The sequence below is a fragment of the Centroberyx gerrardi genome, chromosome 6 (genome assembly GCF_048128805.1).
Source record: "Centroberyx gerrardi isolate f3 chromosome 6, fCenGer3.hap1.cur.20231027, whole genome shotgun sequence".
NCBI lineage: Eukaryota > Metazoa > Chordata > Actinopteri > Beryciformes > Berycidae > Centroberyx > Centroberyx gerrardi.
This window is the reverse complement of record NC_136002.1, coordinates 8,179,947-8,200,464: the sequence shown is the minus strand read 5'-3', so window position 1 is coordinate 8,200,464 and position 20,518 is coordinate 8,179,947. Positions and strand designations below refer to the sequence as shown.

Below are 20,518 nucleotides of genomic sequence, written 5' to 3'. Positions count from 1 at the left end.
AGAGCGGACAACATCAGTGCAACAAATTCATCTGTAATCCTAACCCTGAAATGTGAAGACACTGGTTCCTTTATACAGTAGAATTTGAAAAGGTGTGTGGACTTTTGATATCCACAGAATATATTGGCTATTGTGCTGCGACTGCTACATTTCTTCAAGCTCTGTGCAGAAGTTCTCACATGGGGTAAATTTCTGATCCGATAATAGTGGGAGAGAGAGAGTTATCCCTGCTGGCCAGTGAGACTTACTTGTAGCTATGGAAGACCATGTCATTGACCTTGGCGTGTTTGGTGTCTGAGGGAGCCATCTCACGGAACTGGGAACAACAAGAATGCATTTAAAAACACTCCTCATCACCAGCATTAAATGAAAAAAAAAACTGATGGGACAAGTACAGTAAAATAGACGGGTAAAGGGTAAGCTTATGGAGAGGCGAGTCCTACTCTGTTGTTGTGCTTGGCCTCCAGCAGAGAGGCTGAGAAGTGGAAACAGCGGCAGGACACTCCAGCTGCCTTGGCCACATCCACATATCTGGAAAACATACACAAAGCATTGGTTCCACAAACAGGCAAACATTCCTGCACACACACAAGCAGCATATATGCATAAACACCAACAGCACCATACACTCAGTATCCACTTTATTAGGTTCACCTATCTAGTCCTGACATTCTCCTCTAACCTCTCTTGTCAACGAGGTGTTTTGTCTGATTGAATGGTTTCTGGTTATTCCACCATTCTCAGTAAAGTGCCAAAATCTCAGGATGTACCAAACATCAGACAAAGTTCAAAGTGGTTTAAATTAATAATTTAGTGGAACAGCAACTGAACATCTCCACCCGGTCTTTACACTTAAGCTTTATTTACACCTGAGTCACTGTCTGGAGCAGCCAGCTGTTTGCATAAAGGTGTACATAACGAAGTGGATCCTGAGTGTATGGGCATACTCATAACCATAAAAGTGCACACACACACACACACACACACACACAAGAGTACACTCTTAGACAAACAGATATCGATACAGTTGTGGTTTACCGCTTGCGAGACTCGAGGTCTGGGTTGGTGTTGTCTACGGCGACGCTGCGGCCCTCCTTCAGAGCATGCTCACATGCCGACACACACTTCTGCCACGAACCGACTGTGTCCTGACACACACACACACACACACACACACACACACACACACACACACACACACACACACACACACACACACACAAATCAAACATTACAGGTGGGTCACGACAAGATGTTAGAGAAGAGGCCCAAATGGAATGGAATACTAATACTAATACTAAGTAATACTAAATACTAAACAATACTAATACTAATAATCGTCATCTTTATTTGCGTATATTGCACTTTTCAGAACACAGTTACAAAGCAAGGTAACAAATAGCAAAAGCAAGACAAGAAACATAAAAGCAAATAAACCAAAAGATAAAGATGTATGTAAAGATAACATCATTACATAAAAGCAACATATGAAATTGAAATGTTTTTCATTAACAGGATGAATTTTATAACATTTTTATCATTCTTTTGTGGAACTTCTGGCTAAACATCTGAATTCTGTCCAACCTTTCTTTTTACCACTTACTATTTGCTACCATATGGATATGAAAGCAAATGTTTTGCGGTCTGCAGATGCTTTTCGGGCTTTGAGCAAGGCTCTCAATAAAAAGATAAAGATAGATTGCTGACTGAACCCTATTAACACAAGAGGAGGTGCGACAAAGATCCACTCACCCTGTTGACGTACACGTAGCCCTTTGGGATGACGTGGCTGTGGAAGAAGGTGGATTTACCAGCTGTGGAAGAAGGGAAGAGAAAAGAGAGAGAGCTGAGAAGGGTGTGGGAGGGGAGGGGAGGGGGGACCAGAGGGAAGCTGGAACAAAAGGAAGGGAGAAAGATAAAAGGTGATGTACAGTCCGCTTTCACTTACATGCAGGGAAACCCACAGCGACGATGACCTCCGTCTTGCTGGAGGTGAGGGAGGCGGCGGGCGGGTCGTACAGCCTGGCACTGGAGTCCACCTTCCTCTAATAACTCAGATAAAGACGAACATTCACAAAACTACCGACACAGGCCAAACCCACACACATGCAGTCCTACGCTATAAAAGAAAGACTGTGTTAGAGGTTACAGTACACGGCCAGTATGGTGGTTTTTACTCACAGGGTCAAATTCAGGCAGGCTGTAGGGGGCGCTCTTCCAGCCCAGGAAGTACTCCTCTGGGGTGTGGAACTGCAACCCGATGTTCAGAGCAAACTACAACAGGGAGACAGAAAGTAAAGAAAACGGGTAAGGTGACAGGTGCTCATATTTTATTGATTTTTTCTCAATCCCCATTTCTCCCATCAAGTCCGATTTACTAATTCATTTTATTTAATGGCAGTTACAATGAAATATAAGACCAAATATAAGTGATTGGTCTTGTTTCTCACCAGAAAAAAACAGCACATCAAGAAACCGCAACACCTTCAACACCTTCAAGAAGTGCTATATTTAAAGCTGCACTACATTTTGATGCAAAAATGCACTTGTCTTATCAGCCTAAATCACAAGAGAAAGTTGGAGTCCCTAACGATGGCTGAACCTGCTGTGAAATGATTTTCTCAACCATCTCTATCCCCACCAGCTGCTAAGAAGAAGAAATTTTCGCCCAAGGATTGCGTTTACTGGCATCAGGTCACATGATTTCTGGGTATTGAGATCATGCCATTTGCGGCTGCCAACGTACAAAATTGACTAGAGCAGCCTAAAGTTCAACGCCTTTTAAGGTCTTGAGTTTAGATAATATAACTGTAGACATTTTAAGTCAAGGCAAGTCAAGTAGAGGTCTTGGGTCTTACCAGTCGGTCACTGCAGGAGAAATCCTTCTTCTTCTGCCCTGGAGCCCAGTTCACGGGCCTACCTGCTGCATCTGGGGACAGAGGTAATGTCAGATGCTGTGTGTGTGTGTGTGTGTATCACTATGGCAACACTACTATATACACAAGCTCACTCACCTCCTACATATAAACTCTGGGTCTTGTCAACAGTCACTCCACTGTTAGCCTAAGCAGGAAACACACATACAATTAAAACTAGAACATAACCACAAAATACAAACTGTGTTCTTGTCAAACAGTCGCATGCAAAGACAACATTACATGGCGAACAATGATAAATGGGAGGATTCCGTGACTCAGTTGTCTGTCTGTAATCCATTAGCCCTGCTCTGTGCATTTGTCTTAGGGCAAATGTATGAGGTGTGGTCTTTAAATAGTATGGGTGTGTGTGCATGTGTCTCTAACAGCAAATACCTTCTCACACAAGTGATTCCACATCCCCATCACCGGTTTCCTGTAGACACCTGGACCAGTCGCTACAAACACCTGAAACACACAAGGAAGGACCACAACCCTCAGCTGTATGTACAATGTCTCGATGAGTGATGAGAGTCAAGCTACAACAGGCCCGACCTGTACAGGCAGCTGCAGCGTGCTGAGGATGTCCTCCACTTTAGACTTGAAGACCTCCGGTCGCAGCTTGCCTTTAGCGATCCCCATCTGGTTGGTGAAGAACACCACCTGAAACAAAGAGAACATGGACAGACTGTATGGGAATCCACAGTTGGTAAACCACGACATTGCAAGTGCGTGGCCGGCCCGCTGAGATCCCCATCACATGGCCTGAACAAATTTAGGCTCAATATTTCAGAGGCTTTCATCTTGCAAAGGTAAGTAAATACTGACAGCTGTCACATGTTCCTCCTCCCCACCTTGTATCCTTTCTTCAGCAAGCTACCCAGCCTGGGCTGGATCTCAGGGAACAGAATCCTGTTAATTAAACAAACATAAGGACGGTCACGGGACTATTACAACAAACCATACAGATATGAGAGACAGGGACAGAGATAAAGAGAGATAGACAGAAATAGAGATCAAGAGAGAGAAAGGGACAGAGTCATTTATCACATCTTGGCTATAATAAAAGCAGAATTGAACAAGAAAAGTTCAGGGGGCAGGCAGACATACTTCCAATCATCTGGTCCAGTGGGAAACACTTTGCCAGACTTGGTGGTGATGATGCAGCCGTCTATGTCAAACCCAGCAATCTGGAGGTGGAGGAGAAGAGAAAATGCTAAGACATTTACACATTTCCTGCATCATCTCACTGTCTTAGTAACTTTGCACACTGGCGGCTCCAAATGGCGGAGAGAGGTAACTGTTTGAAAATTCTGAATATCAAGTCCCAGAATTCCTGTAAGGTGACGTCAGTAAACTGCACACAGCACACTCATGTTTACCACTCTTCTCTATTGCAGCCCCACTAGAACGGGTGTATTTTTACATAAAAGCTTTAAATATATACAGTGGATATCAAAGGTCTACACACCCTTTCAAATGTTCTACTTTTTGTTGCCTTGAGGCCTGAAATGAAAACCCATTAAATAACATCTTTATCTTTCATTTGCATATAGTAACCAGCAAAATCAAGGTAAAAACAGAAGGCTACTCATTTCTGATAATGAATTAAAAATGATATGTTCATACCTGCTGTACATTTAATAGTTAATCTCAGTTCAGATCGTCACATTCTTACTCAAGCCACTGCTATGCTGTGTAACCGGCGTGTCCGGACTGCAGACACAGAAAAACACTCATCAGCTGTTCCACTGACAGAGTTCCCACCTTCTCGCTCCCCTTCACCCCAGCAGCAGTGTAGAGCATCAGGTTGCCGATCTGCTGCCAGTTGCTCTTTGGACAGGCCGATGAAGATGAAGATGACGAAGAAGACGAAGGCCGGGTGCTGCCGCTGCTCCCTGCCGTAGTCTTCTCTGCCATCTCCTGCAGCTGCCTCAGCTTTTCCTCTGCCAGTCTCTCCTCCTCGTCCTCCTCTTTCTTCATCCCTCTGTCCGACCCCTTCTCATCTCTCCTTTGGCGCTTCACCTCAGGACCCCCCCTCTCTGGGCTCAGTGACCTCTTAGATGGCTGAAGAGAAACACCGTATTAAATCTCACCGAAAACATTTTGTCTCTCAAACTCAGTTGGTTGACTTCGTTTTTTTTCCTTTATGTATACCATCTTTGCCGTAACCTTACAGAAAAAACAACCATGAAATGCACATGGTACAGGTCAAAATACATGGAATTATAAACCAATTAGGTTGCAGCTCAGTAACAAAACACTGCCAAAAGTGTTACCTTCATGGGAGAGGCAGAAAAGAAATCCTTTATATTGCGCTTGGGTCCTGGACTTGACTGCGTCTCTCTTTCTTTCCCGTTCCTCCCTCCTTTTGTCTTATCGGTGGCTTTCAGCCCTTTGTGCGCTGCGCTGGAGGCTGTTCCGTTGGAGCTAAGAGAGTAGTGCAGTTTCAATGGGTGGTTTTGGTTAACCAGGTAGAGGGTGCCTCCCTGGGCAAGTCTACCAGACTGGCCCCGGCCCAGCTTCTCACTGCCCAGGAAACTGGGGTTGGGACCCAGCTGTGGAGGGAGACGAGAGTGATGTGAACATTGGACTACAGGTTACTGTCATCTAGATATAATGCAGAAGTTATACAGTTACAGCAAAGTTTATGGGATGGAAGATAAGCAGGGTGAGTCTGGGCATTAAAGGCAAAGATGTGTTGTCATCAAATATTCAGACACAATAGAACACACTGAGATATAACTGGATTATATGGTGCTGGATTGTTTTTTTTTTTTTTTTTTTTTTACCTTTATTTATTCAGGGGAGTTTCACTGAGAGCAATGCTCTCTTTTTCAGGAACGCCCTGATCACATTCACACACACATTCACACCTGGAAGCTGACCAGTACAACCACAGTCTGATCTGCTGGCCACTGAGCAGCTCCACTGGAGCGGTTGGGGTTAAGGGCCTTGCTCAAGGGCACCTCAGTGGTGGTAATGAGGGAGGGGCAAGCGCTGCTTTTCACTTTCCCCACCCAGATTTATCCTGCCGGTCCGGGGGATTGAACCGACGACCTTCCGGTCACAAGCTCGCTTCTCTAACCTTTAGGCCACCACTGTGTATTTATAGTGTTTACCCTGTGTAGCCTGGCAGTGGTGGGTGGAGTCAAAGAAAAGCAAGCAATGACTCATGGAGGGGAATTTCAACAGATGAGTTTATCTGGCTATTTAACTTTCACTACACATACAGCATAATCTCAGACTAAAAAGTATCACAGGTCAAAAATGAAATTATAAACTGTGATACGGTGCTGGGCTAAACTGTTTGATTTCATACCTGAGTAACAAGCACATCCTGGTCTGCGAAACAAGCCACCAGCTTCACTAGAGGAAACACAAGAATGTTATCATCACAAATATATAAGTACACACACATAGCTGGGTATATGTATACAGGTTGAAAGGTATATGTACATGGCTATTGTATGGGGTGGGTATATGTATATGTGTTCTATGAGGGGGTGTATGTATAAAGGGGTTGCAAGGAATTCCTACAAATCCCTAGCAACCTTGGCTGATCTGGCAATTGACTATTGAATCTTGAATTGAAGCTGACTGGACGAGGGGACTTTGTTAGCTACCCTACTGCTTTCTTGTGTCGGACTCATCCTTACCCAGCACTGATAAATCACACCAAACTCAATTCAAATTCTGGCAGTACAAAATTGCCTTGTTTTTCTACAAACGCACACACCTCGTAGAACATGACTTAACACCTTTCAAAAATCATAAGGGTCTTCTGGTAAATTCGGTGTATAGATGATCCACGAAGCAGCACTTTATATCAATAAAATATAGCCTACATACATTTGTATTATTGGTTCACGCTGCTGCCTACCGCCCCCCACTGTTTGTTTAGGGGAAGAAGATAGTGAGAGTATGAGGCTAAGTGTTTTATTTAAGTAAGTGTTATTTAATGGATATATGCCGAATTGAATATTGGTTTCCAACCATTCGTAAAAAGTCTTAAGATATTGTATACGATGTATACCCTTGCCGATAAACGAGGCAACATGAAACTGACAGATTTTTTTGATGGAGTTTGGCGTCAAGTTCTCTCCATACGAGAGAATGGCACGTATCGGGCCAGCTATGCCGGACTCCTCACCCTGGTGCCTGGAGCATTTCTTGTCGGTGACCCCGGTGTCTGGACCCCGGCCCAGAATCACAGCCCGCCCGTCCGCCAGAGAGATCCGAGTTCCCGTTGCGCTCACCAGCGTGCACGACATCTGGGGAGGAATCACAGCAAAACTAGTGAGCTTATGATGTGTTTGTGAGCGGTATGACTTTATAAAACTATGAACAGAGAAAGTAAGGTAGTTATCACAGTGCAGTAGCGGCGTACATTTTAAGCAGCAATATCCTACTTTTCAAGTGGCACAACTTCTATTGTGTTTGAGTTAGTTACGTTGAAGTGAAGCGCGCAGGAAGAAACTGGAGGGGGACTGGTTTTGCTGTGGAACCAGAGTCCATCACAAAAATACACTCGTTTAGAAACGTGCTCCTCTTAGTCATTCCGCTTGTAATTTGAACTCTTTTCCTGGACGCTGTTGGTGGATTTGCGTCTGATTTCATAGGATTTATGTTCGTCCTGTAAAGCTGTATTTTAAACGTCACTCTGTGTCGTGAGCGGTGGACAGAGTAACGTGACGTCACCTACATGAATGACTTATAGCTGGGTGAGTCACAACCAACTCCCATTGCTACTCCACCCAGGTAGCCACGGACACAGGACAACGCACTACTGAAGCCGCCACTCTTTACATCAGTAAAGCAGACACCAGAGGGAGGCTCAGCGTAAAAGTATTTGCAACTGCTTGAATACAGTGTTTTAATTTTATGTAGGTGTGTGGGAGGGGTGAGGAGGGTGGAGGTGTGCCACTGCCAACGAATGCTTGTCAAACTGGGCAGAACATTTGACTACAGAACATTTAATCTCGACCTGTTAGGCTTCTTTCCCTTTGTTTATCCTTAGCTAGATGATAACAAACATTTTCATGAGTAACTGTTGAATGTTTCACAAATTCCAAAACCAGATAAGCAGGTTTTTCAACCTGCCTGTGTGCAGGCTAGACCCTGGAATTCCAAGTTTACTTGTGAACCACCCCTCTTGTTTTGAGGTGTACTGTATTTAATTTGCTTATTCAAACCAATAATATTTTAGAATAAACATTCTTGTATTCCAGCAAAACACATTTATTATTCCACTAGGGGATTGCAGCCAGGGTCAAAAGCAATTACAATACACAGAACCGTGTCAAACCACGACATAGTACTCAGGACTAATAGACACTAAATCATGTCAGTGGTAGAATCAGTAGAAGAAGAGCTGTGCAAGATGGGCAGGCAAAGTGCCGTCTGAGTAAGGGCTATTTCATCCTACATTCAGCAAATCAATAGCAGCTGAGAAAAGCAGAATCTGGATATTTTTCTCTCTGTGGAAACTCTGAAGGTCGAAACTCAAACTCTTGTCGGCCAAGTTAAACTTTCCAGAACACAATACAAAAGGTTAAAACTGATTTTGTAAAACTTCTGTTTAGATGTTTTACCTAGTCAATGTACTTTGTGACATCATTGCTAACTGTTATATGTCACAGCCAAATGAATATTTAGTCTCAACATCCGCAAATATTGACTGGCTGGACAAACAAGTTTCTCATGCTCAAGAGTCTCCACTCCACCCACATGAGTACACAATAAACTATTCACTCAGAGAGTGTTGACAGGCAGGTGACTCCCTCCACACTGCCCAGTGAGGTGTGATCCTGCAGTAACCTGGCCTGTCATTGGACATTTGCATGCAGACATCCCTCCTGTTTTTCTCTTTATTTTTTCATCTGAGCTGCTCTTTAACACTCTCGCTCTCACCTGTTTGTGCAAACTGCTGTGCCTGTGTGGAATGATAGAAGCTGGAAGACTTTGAGGTAAAAATGTAGTTCAAGGATAATCTGATCGCGGTGGTGTCAGCTGTGGTATTAGTGTCAGTACTGTATGCTAGATGTTAAATCTCTCTTTCACTTTATGCATTTTTTTTAAAGCAATACAGTCAAGCCAGAAGCAAAGCAATAGTTTAAGCATGATGTATTCCAGTGGTTTTCAACCCTGTGCTATCGAGACCCAAAGGTATGCAAGGTTTCATTCCAAACAAACACTATAGCAGCTGATAAGTGAAAGTATGCTAATCAGTGAAACCAGTCAGGTACCAGGTAGTGTTTGGTTGGAATGAAAACCTGCAGACTCTCAGGCCTCGATGGCACCGAGTTGAGAACAGATGATTTTCTTTATCTCTCTCAATCAGTTATAAATCACTTTACTGTTATAGATGTGTAACACATAGGCTGTCAGTGAGGATTTTATTTTATTTTGAGCTCTCTCAACTCTCTTCCTCTTCCCACAGGGCAGCCTGGCTGACTGTTTGCACCTCCATGTAGCTACAGCTGTTTAATCGCATACAACTCAGCAGCTACACTGCACCCTCACACCGGACCTTCTGACTCCAGCAAACCTTTCTTCCGCCATCCTGCCTCCACCTTCTCCATCCAACCTCCAGCGCATCATTCCTCCTCACCATGTCCACCCAGCCCACCCCTTCCCACCACGAGGTGGCCTACATCTCCCTGATGAGGGGCCTCAGAGAGCTGGACCTGCGGGGCCCCTGCGTCCCCAGCGACCTGGTCCTGATCGGAGACCACGCCTTCCCTCTGGCCATGAACACCCGGGGCCAGGTGCTGATGGCTGCCTCCCTGTACGGCCGTGGACGGATTGTGGTCCTGGGCCATGAGAGCTACCTGACCGCCTTCCCGGCCCTGGTAGAGAACGCCCTGACCTGGCTGAGAGGGGACGAATGTGACAACCTGTCTGTGGGGGTCCACCAGAGCGTCAAGGCAGTGGCTGATAATCTCAGTAGATCCAGCTTCCAAGCCAGTGTGGTGGGGGCCTTTAATGACAATCTGGGGGTCGGGGTGTATGTGACAGACGCCTACAGCGTGGATGTAGATGTGAAGGGCCTGGTGGCGTACCTGAAGGCTGGAGGAGGGGTGCTGATAGCTGGGCAGGCGTGGAGCTGGGCTGGGGAGCACCCCAAGGAGAACACCCTCCTTGGCTTCCCAGGGAACAAGGTGTCCAGTGTGGCAGGGATCTACTTCTCTGAGCACCATGGGGAGGTGGAGTGTCTGCCTGTCTACCCTCAGATCCCTTCCTCCTGGCTGGCTGTAGCGTGAGTATATACTTCTCTTTCATTGCAAATTTAAGATGTTCCAGTATCTAAATTTTCAGCTATTTGCTGAGAGAAAAATCAAGCCATTCACTTCCATTTTGTTTACCTATTTAAGTCATTGTGGTGTGTATAATTGTGAGCCAAATGTTTGTCATAATATCATAATACTGCAGTGGATTTATCATGCATATAACCTTTGTACGTTAAATTGAGCAACTAAGAACAAATTATCTTTGATGTAACTGGTTTGTACAGTTCACTTCTCACTTCACACAGATAACATTTTTTCCATTATTAGGCTGTTTGGTTTAAAAAAAAAAAAAAGAACCCAACCCAATGAAAAATTTTATTAAGAATTTGGAACAATTGTGAGAAGAATGGAAGTGTCTGTAATATAGCCACTATAATACTAATATGTATCTCATACTTGGTGTGAAGATGCACATCCCTTCAGATGCAAATCCCCTTTTCTGCTCTGCCCATCTCTCTCTTTGTCTCTTTCTCTTTCTCTCTGTCTCTCTCCCTCCTCTTCCCCCTCTCAATACAGAATCGGTAAGGATTTTGAGGACGACATGGAGTTCCTCCTCCAGGGTATTTCAGAGTTTAACATCCAGTGTGGGGTACCTTCTGAGGTTCTGGTCCACGGCCCGCTGGCCTTCCCCATCGGTACCACCCAGGACGGACGGGCCTTCCTGGCAGGAGCCTACTATGGGCAGGGTCGGGTCGTCGTGGTGACGCACGAGGGTAACCTGGGACGACAGGTGAAGTTTGAATTAATGAGAAAGTCTGAGAAATTGTTAAAGCGATGAACAGAAAACTGTCTCAGCAGAGTAAATCAGTCACTTGGTCAGGATTTTCTCATGTGGTTTCCGTGTAGTCTAGAAAAATCATATTGTTGATTGCAAATATGATTACTCATTATATTTCTATTGTCAAATATTAACTTATGGCCTTCAGCAGTTTGCAAAATTATGAGGTGTGTGCTTGATCCACAGAATTGTCCCCTGATCTTTATGATATTATCTCTGTAATAAACTCCTATCTCTCCAATACACTGCCTTCATCACAGGAGCTGGCTTCATTTTGGAACAATGCCGTTCACTGGTTGGACGAGGGCCGGAAGGGGGTGATTGGTGTCCAGCCGTCTCTCGGGCACGCCTTCTCCCTGCTCAGCAAATCGGGGTTCAGCTGTGAGAAGACGGGCTTCAGGAAAGACCTGAGCGTGTTTGTGTGCACGGCGTACAGCGACGAGCACGCACAGGAGATCCAGGACTTCGTGGCAGAAGGAGGCGGCCTGCTGATCGGTGGTCATGCCTGGTACTGGGCACAGACACACCATGGGCAAAACCCAATGACAGACTTCACAGGTAATGTGTACAGATCAAACACATCACAGGCACTTCCCACTGATTGAATGTAATGGACTGTTCTGTACTAGACTGTGACACCCCTCAAGCACAACTCAGGACTTCTCATTCGATACAGCAGTGCTAAGAGAGAGACACATTTGCAGGCCTAAGTATGATACTCAGTTAAGGGAAAAAAAACGATATGACGTAAGCACTTTATGGATGGTGGTGATGAATTATATATCTGCACACAGTCAAATGTAAAGATGTTGAATATCGGCACAAATAGCCCCCAATACTGGTGGCTTCAATGCAAAAATATTGGTTGAAACAAAAGTCCACAGCACTCTTCTTTGAAAGAGAAAGGCTTTTTTTAAGTTTTTCGAAGAAGAGTGCCTTGGACTTTTATTTCATTCAGTTACATACTCCAAACCAAAGAGCCCCTTCTTTTGAAGTTTTGTTTGACACTTTGCACCATTTTTTTCTTTTTGTTCCAAAAATATTGGTATCCGTATCAGCCTTCCAAAACCCATATTGGTTGAACCTTCATCATAATAGGTTCAACACAATAGAATAATTCAGCTCTGTTGTGCTGCCCTCCAGGGAACCACATCCTGAACAAGATGGGCTTGAGCCTGCTGGGGGCGACGCTGGGGGCCGGTTGCTACAAGGCCCCGGCCCCTGGTCAGGCCTGTAAAGACAACTACCACTTCCGCCAGCTTCTGCGCCGCTTCGCTGGCCATGTTGCCCAGGGGGAGAAACTTACCAAGCATGAGGAGGCGCATCTTAAAAAGCTGGGCGGGGACTGCGCCACCTACCTGCACATGAAGGCTCATGACTGCTCCTCCTATACCCAGGTGGTGTCCACCCTCACTGACATCTTGAAGAAGTCGGGCATGCCACAGGTAGGCATCGAGTGACTGTGTAATCAGTGCATATTAGTATGTTTGTAAGCATGGCCTCCTCTTTATTCACTTGTCAAAATGTGACTTATTGCTTGTGTCAATTATAGGCAACTACATTTCAAGGGGACAGGAGGGGTGTGTGTGTGTGGTGTGTGTGTGTGTGGAGGGGTGGGGGCAGAGCCTTGTGTGTTGCAATTCCTTCTGGTTGCCAGTAGCTGTCAGTAAAGGTCGTAGATTACTTAATGCACCTTTAGAATGGATCCTCCTATCAGTGCAACCAATATGTGTTCATTATTGATTTTCTTTCATCAAGGTGTGTGACAGCTGCCCCGTGCGGAGTCCCAAGGACCACCTCCTCCTCAGTGTGGGGGCAGAGGTCTATAAGGTGTGCCCAGACCCTGATGCCCTCCTGCCCTACCTCATCAAGGATAACCCCATGATGGCCATTGTCAATGACTACAAGATCAAGATTAATGCTAAGACGGCAGGTCAGGCCTCTTTTTTGATCATTAAGAAGACATATCCCCATATTTACTAATGGTTTGCACTGGCACAAATACCTTTATGCACACAAAAAGTAGTTTTATGATTTACTATCGAGGCAATGCATGTAATTTCACCTGATATGCACACTATTTAGCGCCCAGTGAAAGCATGTCTTTCATTTTTGTGCATGAGAACATGGCTGCTGTTCTGGTATTATGGAGAAACAGAGAGAGAGAGCTAGACTGTGAAAAGAGAGTGTTTTCTGTACACATGACCCTATTTGGGATGTCAGAGGATGAGGTGAAAAACAGGTATTGGTTGCAATTCTATCTCTCCTGGAAGAAATATGGCTCGACTTAGAATCACAGACCAGGAGGAGTCATGTTGCCCAAACTTTTGACAACCCTTCCTCTCTTGGCCTCGGGGTCTTTTCAGCAGACGGTGGTATTACAGCACAGATATCACAATCTCTCTGGCGCTGTCTGGGGCACTAAAGGCAATGCTACGGCGACGGGGACAACATATCCGTCATCAGAGCAATAGATGTAAAGATGTGTAATCCCTACATTCTCCTAGTCTCATAGATGGAACAGATAGCTGCAGCCTCTGTTTTTGCCTCATCGACAAACACTTAGAATTCAGTTTGGGAGAACGTGGGTCTTCTCTTCCTCACAGGTGATGCCATTTTCTGAAAGTGGCTAGGCGCAATCTCAAGACTTAAATAGCGCTTCCGGTTTTCTAATTGCCTAACTGTGGCTGAATTGCGGCTGACCTCATTTGGATGACAGCAAATAGTAAATCATTCACTAAACTGGAAACAGTTGTGCAGGTTCATTTTTTTGCGTGCGCTACTGATTTGTGCGTGTCTTAGTAAATATGGGGGATAATCTGCCCTACAGCTTTTATACAAGTACATACTTCTGAGTTTAACCTCTGCTTCTGCTCTGTGTGTGTGTGTGTGTGTGTGTCTGTTAGGAGGAGAGGAGTGGCTCAGTACAGGTCTCTACCTCTCTCCTGGTATGAAGACCTACATGGCCATGCCAGCAGAGATTGTCAACAAGGGATGGAAGGTACAATGTCATGAAATTAAAATGTCAGGGTTATTGAGTTCATCATTGTCTCATTCATCAGTACTCTCTCCACTCATCCATCCATTTATCCATCCAGGTAGCCAGTCATACATCCAAGTATTCATATATGCATCTATAGAAACAAACTATTTATACTGCATTTTTCATATAGTTTTTCAAGGCAGTGACATTTACTCCATGTCTTCCTCAGGTCCAGATAGGCTGTCAGACGGACCATCTGAAAGCTGAGGAGCTGAGGAGAGCACCGTGTGTCCACGAGCGGTTCCCCGTTACCACGGAGATGATGCAGGTGTGGAACCTGTGGGGAGGGCTCATCTACCTGGTGGCCCCACCCAAAACACAGGTGGAGGGGGCAGAGGTCACAGTGCAAATCGCCGTACCTGCACCTTATTACAAGTCTGGTGAGTGTGTGTTGGGTGAAACTGAGCAGTGTCTGTATGTATGTGTGTGTGTGTGTGTGTGCGTGTGTGTGTGTGTGTGTTGGGGTGGCGGGATGTAGTGTGTGTTTCAGGGGTCGAGTAACAAAATCCTGTTCAAATGCTGATGCATGCATCTTATTTTAGAAATAAAAGTGCAGGCCCAGGTCCGATTGTGTTGCTTTTGCTCCATAAATAAAGTTTTACAGCATGACATTTTATTTCCATTTGTACATTAGGGTATTAGATTGCTGTGGATGACGTCTTTACTGTGGAGGGGATCCAAAAGTGCAGCCTTTCTAGTGGTTGATTGATAGAACAGCACGTGAAAGACAGGTGTACAAGAATATATAATTATACAGTTCGCGGTGCCATGTTAGAGAGGAGGAATGCATAGCAGAGATGTAAAGATCTAGGATAATGCAGCAATTTAAAATCACGTAGAATCACATAGCTGGATATGGATACACATATACTGCTGCTACAGGTGGATAAAGTAAAAAACACTGAATTTGGAATTCAAACAAGCCTCTTTATTTCTGACTTTCTACATCTACCACTGTTTACTTTCTGTTTAACCTATAATTACTACACTGCATCTGGCCTGCCATAATCCCCTGCCCATCTAAAGTGGGCATTATACAATTTACTGACAATATGAACATCACTCTGCCTGCCTGTTTTTATTCCTATTTAAACTATGGATACAGTGTTAAAGGAAAAGCTTGTGGTACCATCATTATTTTTAATACCTCAGTACATTGTTGCATCACTATTTTCAACATTCTTTTTTTAGAATTCTATTAGCCTGGCGGGGGTTCTGTTGGCCTGGCAGGCCCAGTAGGGGAAACCCTGCATACATCCTATTGGCTCATAGGAAATTCAGTTTCCAAAGGCCAGCACAGAAAACACAGGATACACAAAAGTGATACATATAAAAAAATAAAAACATTTTTCATTTCATTTCAATGTTTAACATTTATAGCCTAAGCTAATTTGCAATGTTTGTCCCTAGATATAAAGTAATAAAGTACCAACTTTCAAAGTTATCAGTCAGTCTGTTTTTGTGCATGCCAAGTTCAGTGTTAAATCAAACAATGAAAGTCAGCACACTGTAGCTCCCTTTTGTTGCTTTATTTGCACCGCAAAGTCAGTGACGTTTCGAGCAGTTCAGTGTTAAGCCAGTGAAAAGCCCCTCTATTGAAAAGACAGTAGTTTTAATAGAAATATGTAGTTCCTCACAATAAGAGGACATTATTGTTACAGCTGTGGCTACTGTGAGCACATTTTGTTTCAGATTTGCAATAATTGAAATAATTCAAAGCTCAGTTTTGAATATCGGGTACCATAACATTCTCATATCCAAATAAAACACCACAAGCCCCCCCTCTCTTCTCTGCAGGCGTGACAACACCAGCTGAGTGGTCATTGCTGCGCACAGCCCCCTCACCCTGGGCAGAGTTGGAGTGTGACAACATCATCCTCACCGTGCCGTCGCGTGTTGTTCGGAACCTGGAGCGCCCTGATGAGGTGGCGGCGCTCTGGGACGACATCATGAAGGGCGTCGCCGACCTGGCTGCCATCCCACACAAGTTCCCCCGCAAGGAACGTTTTGTGGCAGATGTGCAAATTTCCCATGGTAAGCGTGTTTGCCTGCGACTTATCTCCGCCTCCCGTTTGCTCCCGTTCAGTCATTTTAATATCTCACAGTCCTTCCATATTCAAACAGCTGTTTTCTCCCCTGCATCTGCTGTTAAAAGAAAGTTGTTAGTTACCTCACTTTACTGTGTAAAGCTCTAAAAACAGACTGAAATGTTGTTTAAAAATTATAGTTGTCTAAAAACTACTTTCTTGAGAACTTTTGATAAAAATGGCAGCTTATTGATCATTCTATAGTTACTGAGGGCTGGATTTCTTAAGGGTGGATTGAAAGTACCAGCAGCCAGCAGCTGTCTAAGTTTGATAAAAAATGATGGGACCAACTGTATCAAAGACCTCTTCTAGAGACTTGGTGGGGACAACGTCTAGGAGATAGGGAAGATTTGGATCAGAGGGGAGATTCAGAGTCTGATGCTCTCAAACATTTTGGTAAAAAGAGAAAAGGAATTCCTCACATTTCTCAATATTATAACTGAGGGGAGGGTTGATAGCAGAGTTGATTACATTGAACAGTATCCTAGTATTTAATAATTTACTTTACTCTGTCTTTTAATATTTTTTATTCATTTTTGTCCTTTTCATTTCTTTTGGCTGCTTCTTAATTTGATTTGTTGTCCTATTCCTTCTCTTTTTATACGAAGCACTTTGTAAACTCTGTTTTTATACAAGTGCAATATAAATAAAGTTTGTTATTATTATATTACCTCTCCCACTCTCATGTATCTGCATGTCTCCAGAGGCCATGTTTGGGACAGATCTCTCTTATATCCATCCAAATTGAATGCTTTACCAGAGTTACTTAAGCCTAAAGCTCCATTTCTATAACACTTATTTTCTCTTTATTTTTTTATTTTTTCTCTTTATTCTCTCTCCAGGCTGGATGCATGCAGGCTACCCTGTCATGATGCAGTCATCTGTGGCGGCTGAGCTGGTCAACACTGACCACGCCAGGCGTTCGGGCCTGTGGGGTCCCATTCACGAACTGGGACACAACCAGCAGAGGGGCTGCTGGGAGTTCCCGTCACACACCACAGAGTGTACCTGCAACCTGTGGTCGGTGTACGTCCATGAAGAGGTGCTGGGGATCAACAGGGCACAGGTGGAGCAAATCAGTTGTTTGGGCCATGGTCTTAAAGTGACCAATTATGTATTGTGACATATCGTCAAATCAAAAGATGACACAAAATACAGCCTCCTCTCTTTTTACCTTATGTCAAAAAATTGCTTCGCTTTTCACGATGTCCAGTGTATCACAGTCACCTCATTCCACCTTGATGAGTGTTATAATGTGGTGAATGTCATGTGTTTGATGCAGGCACACCCCAACATGACCCTCGAACACAGGAAGAGTCGTGCAGAGGGGTACGTTAAGGGAGGCAGGAACCTCAGCGGCTGGGACATGTGGGTGGCTCTGGAGACATACATGCAGGTGAGAATGATAGTAATCTTTGTAGAGGAACAGTGCTTGTATCACACTGGAGTCTGCATTTAAACAGATGTATAAATGGTTAAAATTGTTTAGGTATGTGGTAGCGGTTCTAGTTTTTAGTGGTCATTGTAGTAGTGGCACTAGTGGTAGAGGTAATGTCCAGGGTAATAGATGACAGAGGGTTTATAGGCAAGCTTCTGAGGAGTTATTTCAATGGATTAGTTAACGCTCCCTCTTAACACTCTTTCTTGCAGCCATCTACCCACTAAGGCTGTCAGAATAAATTTCCATATTCAAATTTCAGTTGAATGTAAAAAAAACACAAGACAAATTCAAATCCCAACTTGCCCGTCGAATAAGTCAAAAAACGCATTTATTTATTATTATTTACTGATTTTCACAGCCAATTGCCAAGCCATGCCTTGGCTCCATAGACAGACAGTATACAGGCAAAGAGATAGGTCTCACTTCCGACTACTTCCGTCTTCACCGAAAACACTGTTAGGCAGACTAGACTGGTTCTTTTTTAGCTGGTCTTGGAGACTTTTTTGGCTGGGACTGGGCGTCAATGAGACTGTTTCATATGGAGACCAATATCTTTTTTTCTGCGGGAAGCAGATTTAGGAAAAACACAGTATTTAAGGTCTTGTTAAGCTACGGATGTTCCTCCTAACTACTCCTCCAAGATTGAATTTCAGTCGAATTTGACTCATTTCAGTCAATTCATAGTCCAATTTGATTTCCTGGGTAAACCCCCCCCCCCCCTCTGTCTCCTGCCCTGTAGCTCCAAGACCAGTTTGGCTGGGATGCTTTTAAGAAGGTGTTTGCTGCCTACCACAACATGAGCAACGTTCCCGGGGACAACAAAGGCAAGATGAACCTGTACGCCGAGACGTTCGCCCAGGCTGTAGGGAAGAACCTGGCTGGATTCTTCAAGGCCTGGGGCTGGCCCATCGAACCAGCCACTGAGGAGAAACTCTCCAGCCTGCCTCCCTGGAGCGACCACCCCATGGTCCAGTATGGCTGAACTGTTTAGATTGCTGCTAATAAAGGTGGAGAGAGCCGGGTTCAACTACTAAAAGACTAGGGTATCTATTTAGTGGGAGAGGAATTTTGGGGGAGGAAAGGAAACTCACAATGCAAAAAAACATCTATCTTAACAAGTCACCCTAACCCTTTTCTAAAAATAAATGAAAAATTCTGCAAAAATAGGATGTGATAATTCCACTTGTCTCCAATGCAGTTTCACTCGCATTGTGCCGTGCCTCCTAACAGCCACTAGGGGGCAGATAGGCTAACAGTGAGGATGTGAGTGAGTGAGTTGCTTTCCAGGTCCATGAGTTGCTTCACATCTAAAAACAAGATTTGAAGACTTAATAATGGATTAAATGACTTGTTCAGATGAATATTTTGTGCAGAGCAAGAGTCAGATTTTCAAACCTACACTGTACCTGCCCAGGCAACACGATATACAATCAATTTATACTGTAGCGGAAGTGTTGACGGCCAGAGTTTGATAGTACCTTGGGTCTGTTCAAAATAGGATAATGTCTATTTTCATTGACATATTTGATTTGTTTCTTTATGTGCAATAGTATGTGTTTAAGATGTGGGAAAGAGCCTTATGTTCCTTACTTTCCTATATGAAGCTTATTTTATAATATTATATTAGATTAGATAGACTTTATTATCCAGAAGGAAATGTACGCTGTATAAAATACACATAATACATATCATCTTCCACAATTGCACAATTCTCATTCATAAAACAAAACTACATCATACATACATACAATACATACATGTCTATATACATACTACATACATTCATAAATTGGCATATGTTTGGGATTAGTTATATCATTAAATTAAACATTGCTTTTGAATGTTTGGGGGATGTCTGTTGGGGACTGTCCTGTTGGGGGAGGAAAAACAGAATAGAGTTGTAACGTAAAACTTTATTGTCCATTACATCAATAATATAATGGAGAATTTGTCCTCAGCTTATCTTACAGGTCCAGAATTGGTATAGATCTTAAAATAAAATCAACAGTCTTCGCATAATTGTGATCTACAAGAATAGAAGCTGAACTGTGGACAGAAGTACAAAATGGTTCCTTATTTTACAGTCAGCCCATGTTAGTAAATATAGAATAGCACAACTATAATGAACACAAGTTACTAGCGCAATAGTTATTCATTACCACTACAACTAACTACTAATGGACAGTATAGGTAGCAGGTATCAGAACTGTTATATATTTAATCCTGGGCTTTTTGCTGAACCCAATAAACTTCATTCTGTTTTAAAAAGAGATGGTGTGGGAAAACATTGCACATTGAAGATATATCTAGGAAGAGCATTCATAATATTTCATGAGCTTGGAATTATAAGGTTCTATCTGGGTGGGGTGCTGTTCAGAGATATTGAGTATCAGATTTGACAAACCAACTGGCAAAAATCATATCTACTTTCTATCTTTATAATATTTCATATTTATTTATTTTGCATCTACACGGTAGCATGCTATCATGAGCTTCATCTACTGTATCTTCCCATGGCACTGTGAGCTCCACAAAAATCTGCTGTAACTCTGACCACACCAAGTCTGACCTTAAATTTCCCTAGAAATTACAAGCTGTTTCTCTAAATCCACTGCCATCTGTCAATCTCTCCTCACCCTTAGCTGTCCTACAACATGCCTGTCTAAAATCTCCTGATCTTGGCCTTAAAGCTATGAAGGTTGTGTGACCAGCTGTTCTGGCATATTAGGTGATTGAAATTCTGTCTGCTATCAAAGCATATGCATTGATGTCTATGTGCCATGCACCTGTGTAAGTTTACCTCACTTGAGTTTGAGTGTACTGTGTGTTTCTTCTTCCACCTGTTGCACCTGTTGCATAACTATATTACGATATACGGTATAGCTTTTAATATCTTGCAATATTTTAGAATATTTACAATACCACCAAGTAAATATCAATAATAAAAAAAGTTGAAAATGTT

At 43.5% G+C, this 20,518-nt stretch overlaps 2 protein-coding genes across 3 annotated transcripts in view; one reads left to right on the top strand and one right to left on the bottom strand.

Annotated features, from left to right (window-relative positions):
• pnkp (polynucleotide kinase 3'-phosphatase) overlaps positions 1-7,514 on the bottom strand; it is a 39,413-nt gene extending 31,899 nt beyond the window's left edge. The window contains exons 1-17 of one of the 2 annotated variants that reach the window (XR_013504937.1): positions 7,328-7,514; positions 7,069-7,189; positions 6,238-6,284; positions 5,195-5,473; positions 4,683-4,982; positions 4,026-4,105; positions 3,770-3,827; positions 3,471-3,578; positions 3,312-3,383; positions 3,015-3,063; positions 2,859-2,929; positions 2,182-2,274; positions 1,949-2,045; positions 1,753-1,814; positions 1,039-1,148; positions 444-531; positions 249-316 (exon numbers count right to left, since the gene is read on the bottom strand). Coding sequence is in view for 1 of the 2 variants with exons in the window: in XM_071897237.2 (XP_071753338.2) it covers positions 249-316; positions 444-531; positions 1,039-1,148; positions 1,753-1,814; positions 1,949-2,045; positions 2,182-2,274; positions 2,859-2,929; positions 3,015-3,063; positions 3,312-3,383; positions 3,471-3,578; positions 3,770-3,827; positions 4,026-4,105; positions 4,683-4,982; positions 5,195-5,473; positions 6,238-6,284; positions 7,069-7,189 (1,703 nt within the window). In the remaining variant the exon portion in view is untranslated. Of the gene's footprint in view, positions 1-248; positions 317-443; positions 532-1,038; positions 1,149-1,752; positions 1,815-1,948; positions 2,046-2,181; positions 2,275-2,858; positions 2,930-3,014; positions 3,064-3,311; positions 3,384-3,470; positions 3,579-3,769; positions 3,828-4,025; positions 4,106-4,682; positions 4,983-5,194; positions 5,474-6,237; positions 6,285-7,068; positions 7,190-7,305 lie in introns of both variants that reach the window. The other variant, XM_071897237.2, reaches the window with a different exon arrangement.
• Positions 7,515-7,681: 167 nt separating this feature from the next.
• On the top strand, positions 7,682-20,477 carry LOC139910044 (TRPM8 channel-associated factor homolog). The gene is made up of 13 exons (XM_071897241.2): positions 7,682-7,763; positions 9,358-10,176; positions 10,724-10,937; positions 11,246-11,543; positions 12,129-12,430; positions 12,744-12,918; positions 13,892-13,986; positions 14,198-14,408; positions 15,826-16,062; positions 16,958-17,181; positions 17,398-17,511; positions 18,296-18,772; positions 18,833-20,477. Exons 2-12 carry the CDS (start codon positions 9,530-9,532, stop codon positions 18,536-18,538), a joined length of 2,760 nt encoding a protein of 919 aa, XP_071753342.1. The 5' UTR covers positions 7,682-7,763; positions 9,358-9,529; the 3' UTR covers positions 18,539-18,772; positions 18,833-20,477.
• Positions 20,478-20,518: the final 41 nt, after the last annotated feature.